Genomic DNA, 7,208 nt, shown 5'->3' with positions numbered 1-7,208 from the left:
CAATTTTAGATTTTTATGTGAAGTTGCCCCATTTAGGTAAGTCATTAACGAATTCACTGAAACCTGTCTGCCGGTGTAGCCGTCAATGCTCAGCTCCTAGGGCTCTAATCTGAAAGTCTCTATGCAGGCTAAAATTTTCTGGTATCTTTGCCACGCATGGCCTATGGATATGCTTAATGGATAAACACCTGCCTAACAAATTGAAAAGTGCAGTAATTAGGCAGTTTTAGGTAGTTTTATGTAAAGATAATGGGCAGAGTTTTTAAAAATTACTTCTAGATTGTCTTATTTCCTTACAGAGAGAGAAACCGGGGAATTCCCCGGTGGTTCAGTGATTGAGAATTTGCTTTGCAAAGCAGAGGACATGGGTTCAATCCCTGGTTGGGAAACTAAGATCCTACATGCTTCAGGGCAACTAAGCCTCTGCAGCTCAGCTAGAGAGCCCATATTCCACTGCAAGAGAAGCCCTCCAGCCACAACAAGCCCCAGAGCAGCCTAAATAAAAAAAATTGTTTAAAATAATTTAAAAAATAAGAGAAATGCCCTCCAGCCGCAACAAAGACCCAGGGTAGACAAAATAAATAAATTAATTAATTAAAATTTTTTAAAAATAGGAGAAACTTCCTCCAGCCACAACAAAGACACAAGGCAGCCAAAATAAATAAATAAATAAACAGATAAATAAATAAACATTTAAAAATAATTTAAAAATTTTAAATATAAGAGAAACGGAAACCATTTTTTTTTTTTTTTTTTTCAGAATTCAGATTTATTGATTTACACCGTATTGACTTTTAAAAATGGTATGAAGCTGACTGCAAGAAAGGGAACCGGTGATTTTAAGTTAAAATTAAGCTAATGGTGAAAGTACATCACCTCTGGCTTCAGTCACCACATCACCTCAGATTGGATATAGATATTTTTGAACAAAGTTCCAGAACTCTGAAATCCAGGGATGCTGCAGGCCTCTCCCAGCAGTGTCCTTCACTTTGGGTCAGTCTCCTGGGCCAGAGGTGAAAGTGCTTTCAAAAATACTGCCATTTCCCCAGCACAGTGTCTTTGATTGCATCCACATAGTGAGTTGGAACCCAGTACACCCAGTAGTAAGAGGCTTCCGTGGGGCCCAACTGAAACGCCATCATGTGGTAGTCCTCGTGTCCTTCGATAGGCTCACTGACCACGTTTTTAATGGAACCCATGGGCAATTTCTCAGTCCGCTCTTCAGTGCCGATCCACAGCTGGTCTTGTTCTAGCTTAAAGGTAAGCCTCACTTTCCCTCCAGACTTGTTGTACATGCCGGATAGCGGCACAGCCGGCAGGCGCTCCTGAGCACCCTTAACAGACGGCATCACGTCTTCAGGTTTTCCTTTATCCAACACTTTCCTGTGTTGTTTCTGCCTGCAGAGGGGCTCCTTCTTGTTCTCTTCGGCCTTTGCGTCCTGCTGGGCAGCATCTTTGGGCGTGTTTACTGCTAAAACATCATTTATCGTGGAGCCAACCACCATGATCTTGGCCCCGCTGGTCACTTTTATCTCTCTCAATGTCTTATCCTCAGGGACAAGTCCCTTATACATGACTTTCTGCATGGCAGGCGGGAGACCTGTAATTGAGTGAATCTTCTGTTTCAGCTCGGAGCCCGTGCTGTCCAGGGGAAACTTGACGTCGTGTTTAGTCTTGTTCCAGATGATCTTCAGGTCCACCAGCTCCCTGCCCGCACCGCCGCCCGCGTCCTCGCCATTGCTGACCGAGGCCTGGGCCGCGGGGTCCCCAGGGGGCTGGGCCGGGGCCGGCTGCAGACTACCTCGCGCGGCGCTGGAGTCCTCGGCCGCCGCCCCCGCCGCGGCTTCGGCCTCCACGCAGTTGAGGGACCGCGCGGGCGCCTAGGTCGCCACGGTCTCGGCCTCCGTGTCCATGCCAGGCTCCTCCATGCCATCCGGGGCTCCGGCCGCCGCCATGATGATTGTGTACAACACCCCCGGAAACCATTTTTAATTCCAAGTCTGGACCTTTCGCAGAAACTTCTGAAGAGGCTCTCTCATCTTGGTCCTTGTGTTCACCTGACTGAAGAGGAAGACGGGGTCTCAGCCTAGTGGCCTTCAATGAAACATCGGGTATGTAGCTTGCTGGTGACTCAGCACACTGAAGTCCTCAGAGGCGCCATCTGATTTCAAGAAGAAAGAAGTCCCTGCAGAGAGTGGGTTGTTTTGAACCTCACCTTGAAATAGAATGCCTGCCTTCATCTTGATGAGCTGCAGGCTTTGTCCCTCAGATGCTTCAGTGTCGACTCTGGGGTGGGGGCGGGGAGAGGGGCGAAAGCAGCTAAGGAAGGAGACACTCAGGTCTTTCTTTCTGAACTATCTGCAGGTATTGACATGCATTTGCGTCAGAACTGTCTCCCCACTCATTCCAACTCATCCCTCCCCCCTGCCCCCTTCCACCCGAGGCAAGCAACAGTGGAGAGATGGGTCTTGGGAAACTCAGTAGGTTTCTGGATTTGGTGTTAATAGCCTGTGATTTTGTGCTTCTTTAGAGTTATGTTGTAAAATTTCCCATCATATTTATGATTATGTTCATATTTTTCATTAATTGCTTTGTGTCGGGTTTTGATATATATTCAAGAAGGGTGAAAACACTGAGCCTGATTTGGAAAAATCCTTACTCATTCATAGGCAGTCACCAGGTGGTCTGTGGCTTGATTTGGAAGAGACTCTTATTTGAAAATTTTTTATTTATTTATTCTGTGTCAGGTCTTAGTTGCCACACGTGGGATCTTTCTTTGGGACCCACAGACTCTCTAGTTGTGGTGTGTTGGCTGAGTTGCTCTGCGGCTGATGGAACCTTAGTTTCCTGACCAGGGATCAGACCTGAATCGGAGGAGAGACTTGAAAACACCATGATAGGCAGAGAGAGATTGGCTGATACCCCTGAGAGAGTTGATGACTGAAAATTTTCTGTAGCTACTTTTATTTATGTTTTATCCTTGGTGGTAATTTCTCCCCTGGGGCATGATTTATTTTTGTTTCTGGTGTATAGGAATGTTTCATGCATGTGGAGTTGAATCATAAAATTAAAGAAGGACATATCTGAGCCCTTAGTCATCCTCTTTGACCTCATTTCCTACTGCCTGCCCCTCCATCACTCTGCCGCAGCCACACTGCACCCTGTTGCTAGAACACACAAGGTATGCACTCACCTCCAGGCCTCTGCACCGGCTTTTTCCTCTCCCTGGAATGTTCTTCCCCCGCTATCAGCTCATCTGCCTGTAATCTGTCATTTACTTGGGCCTCCGCTCAAAGGTCGCCTTCCCCTCGCAGTCTTCCCTTAGGACCCTATTTGAAACATCCCCCCCCACTCCCTTATCCCCCCTCCTGCCTCTCCTCACCTCCCTTTCCTCTTTGTTTTTCTCCATAGTACTTACATTATCCAACAAAACATATATTTCATTGGTTGTCTGTTTACTGTCTGTTTTCCCTGGTTTGTCCACTTCTACAGTTCTGTCACTTAAGCAGCGCCTGGCAAATGGAAGGCACTCAATAAATATTTGTTGAATGAATGAGTGAATCCTCTCCCCCTCTTTATTAACCACTAAGAAGTGGAACAAAACAGAGACAAACAGACGCCTCTCTAAACCCTCTCATTCCCCAATTCAATCATTTATGTAAAAACTTACCAGAGAAGTGGATGTCATGTTTCACTTCAGTGTCTTCCATTCAGTATTGTAAAATTCTGCCTTAAACAAAGTCTAACTCATACATTCTTCAAATCTATTTCCTTTCTGGTATGTGCTTAGTGAGGATGGAGGGACATTGGGCACCTTTTCCCATGAAAGACGCTGCTCTTATCTGGCCAGTCTGCCCCTCCACTTGTGGCCATGCCACTCTTTGCATTACTCTCAGCCCCTGCCTGTTGTCTGGAGCAAAATAACATTTTTTCCTCCCTGGGGCCTTGGACCCTTCTGCTCCTCCTCCCTGGGAAGTTCTTGTGGGTCTTGATGGATGGCTCCTTCTTATTCCGGTCGTAGCCCTATGTCAGTGCTCAGAGGGGACTTCCTGGGTCACATTGGCAAAGACAGCTAGCTTTCCCATTTCCCAACCCCTGTCACTGTGTATCCTGAGATAACATTTAAACACTCTGTGACTCAGTTTCTTCATCTGTAAAATGGGAGTATAATTGTAACTTACATGTTTCTTGTGTTTTACAAATGGTATTTAATGTATACATAAAGTGCTTAAAACAATGTCTGGCACATAGTAAGCCCTCAATAAAAATTCACTTTTTAAAAAAGACTCTGCACTTCCTCCTAAAAGCATTTAGTTCTTAATCCATCTTTACCTTCACCTTCTCTCCAGTTAAGGGATCTCAGCATTTCTTTAAAATTAATTTTTATTGGCATATCGTGGCTCAGTGGTAAAGAATCCACCTGCTAGTGAGGGCAATGAAAGGGACGCAGGTTCAATCTCAGGGTCAGGAAGGTCTCCTGGAGAAGGAGACAGCAACCCACCCCAGTATTCTTGCCTGGAAAATCCCATGAACAGAGGAGTGTGGTAGGCTACAGTCCATGGGGTCGCAAAGGAGTTGGACATGATTTAGCGATTAAACAACAATAGACCTTTGCTTTACAATGTTGACTTAGTTTCTTGTTTTCCTGTTAGTTTCTGGGTTTCCCTGGGGCTGAGACAGTAAAGAATCTGCTTGCAATGCAGGAGATCTGAGTTCGATCCCTGAGTCAGGAAGATTTCCTGGAGACGGGAATGGCTACCCACTCCAGAATTCTTGCCTGGAGAATTCCATGGACTGAGGAACCTGGTGGGCTACAGGCCATGGGGTCACAAAGAGTCAGACCTGACTAAGCAACTAACACAGCCTTGAGTAGGGCTCCCTGTGCTACACAGGAGATTCTCATTCGTTATCTATTTTATATATAGGAGTATATATACGTCAACCTCAGTCTCTCAATTCATTCCATCTTTCCCATCTGCCTTGGTAACCCTCAGTTTGTTCTCTATATCTGTAACTCGATTTACGCTTTGCAAATAAGTTCATCTCCACACTTTTCCTAGATTCCACATATAAGCAATATTATATACATTTTTTCTTTCTGATTTACTTTACTCTGTGTGACATTCTCTAGGTCCATCCACATGTCTGCAAATGGCACTTATTTGTTCCTTTTTATGGCTGAGTAATATTTCTTTACACACACACACACACACACACACACACACACACACACACACCATCTTCTTTGTCTATTCCTCCACTGATGGTCATTTCTGTTGCTTCCCTGTCCTGACTATTGTAAATAGTGCTTCAATGAACATCAGGGTGCATCAGTTCAGTTCAGTTCAGTTGCTCAGTCGTGTCCGACTCTTTGCGACCCCATGAATCACAGCACACCAGGCCTCACTGTCCATCACAAACTCCTGGAGTTTACTCAAACTCATGTCCATCAAGTCGATGATACCATCCAGCCATCTCATCCTCTGTCGTCCCCTTCTCCTCCTGCCCCCAATCCCTCCCAGCATCAGGGTCTTTTCCAATGAGTCAGCTCTTCACATCAGGTGGCCAAAGTATTGGAGTTTCAGCTTCAGCATCAGTCCTTCCAATGAACACCCAGGACTGATCTCCTTTAGGATGGACTGGTTGGATCTCCTTGCAGTCCAAGGGACTCTCAAGAGTCTTCTCCAACACCACAGTTCAAAAGCATCAATTCTTTGGTGCTCAGCTTTCTTTCTAGTCCAACTCTCACATCCTTCGTGACCATTGGAAAAAGCATAGCCTTGACTAGACAGATCTTTGTTGGCAAAGGAATGTCTCTGCTTTTCAATATGCTGTCTAGGTTGGTCATAACTTTCCTTCCAAGGAGTAAGCGTCTTTTAATGTCATGGCTACAATCACCATCTGCAGTGATTTTGGAGCCCCCCAAAATAAAGTCAGTCACTGTTTCCACTGTTTCCCCATCTATTTGCCATGAAGTGATGGGACTGTATGCCATGATCTTAGTTTTCTGAATGTTGAACTTCAAGCTGACTTTTTCACTCTCCTTTTTCACTTTCATCAAGAGGCTATTTAGTTCTTCGCTCTCTGCCATAAGGGTGGTGTCATCTGCATATCTGAGGTTACTGATATTTCTCCCGGCAATCTTGATTCCAGCTTGTGCTTCTTCCAGCCCAGCGTTTCTCATGATGTACTCTGCATATAAGTTAAATAAGCAGGGTGACAATATACAGCCTTGACGTACTCCTTTTCCTATTTGGAACCAGTCTGTTGTTCCATGTCCAGTTCTAACTGTTGCTTCCTGACCTGCATACAGGTTTCTCAAGAGGCAGGTCAGGTGATCTGGTATTCCCATCTGTTTCAGAATTTTCCACAGTTTATTGTGGTCCACACAGTCAAAGGCTTTGTCATAGTCAATAAATCAGAAATAGATGTTTTTCTGGAACTCTCTTGCTTTTTTGATGATCCAGCGGATGTTGGCAATTTGATCTCTGGTTCCTCTGCCTTTTCTAAAACCAGCTTGAACATCTGGAAGTTCACGGTTCACATATTGCTGAAGCCTGGCTTGGAGAATTTTGAGCATTACTTTACTAGCATGTGAAATGAGTGCAATTGTGCAGTAGTTTGAGCATTCTTTGGTACTGCCTTTCTTTGGGATTGGAATGAAAACTGACCTTTTCCAGTCCTGTGGCCACTGATGAGCTTTCCAAATTTGCTGGCATATTCAGTGAAGCACTTTCAAACAGCATCATCTTTCAGGATTTGAAATAGCTCAACTGGTATTCCATCACCTCCACTAGCTTTGTTCATAGTGATGCTTCCTAAGGCCCACTTGACCTCACATTCCAGGATGTCTGGCTCTAGTTGAGTGATCAGACCATCATGATTATCTAGGTCATGAAAATCTTTTTTGTACAATTCTTCTGTGTATTCTTGCCACCTGTTCTTAATATCTTCTGCTTCTGTTAGGTCCCTACAATTTCTGTCCTTTATTGTGCCCATCTTTGCATGAAATGTTCCCTTGGTATCTCTAGTTTTCTTGAAGAGATCTCTAGTCTTTCCCATTCTGTTGTTTTCCTGTATTTCTTTGCATTGATTGCCGAGGAAGGCTTTCTTATCTCTCCTTGCTATTCTTTGGAACTCTACATTCAAATGGGTATATCTTTCCTTTTCTCCTTTGCTTTTCGCTTCCCTTCTTTTCACAGCTGTTT

At 44.7% G+C, this 7,208-nt stretch overlaps 1 protein-coding gene across 1 annotated transcript; it reads right to left on the bottom strand.

The window, feature by feature from the left end:
• Positions 1-752: 752 nt before the first annotated feature.
• LOC133042321 (ubiquitin domain-containing protein UBFD1-like) lies at positions 753-1,967 on the bottom strand. Its single transcript, XM_061122837.1, is given in 1 exon segment — positions 753-1,967. A coding segment is annotated over 1 exon segment (930 nt). The 5' UTR covers positions 1,956-1,967; the 3' UTR covers positions 753-1,025.
• Between the last annotated feature and the right edge of the window lie 5,241 nt (positions 1,968-7,208).

The sequence above is a fragment of the Dama dama genome, chromosome 21, assembly GCF_033118175.1.
Source record: "Dama dama isolate Ldn47 chromosome 21, ASM3311817v1, whole genome shotgun sequence".
Classification (NCBI taxonomy): domain Eukaryota; kingdom Metazoa; phylum Chordata; class Mammalia; order Artiodactyla; family Cervidae; genus Dama; species Dama dama.
Note: the sequence above shows the minus strand (reverse complement) of the source record. Positions and strands in the feature narration are given on the sequence as shown.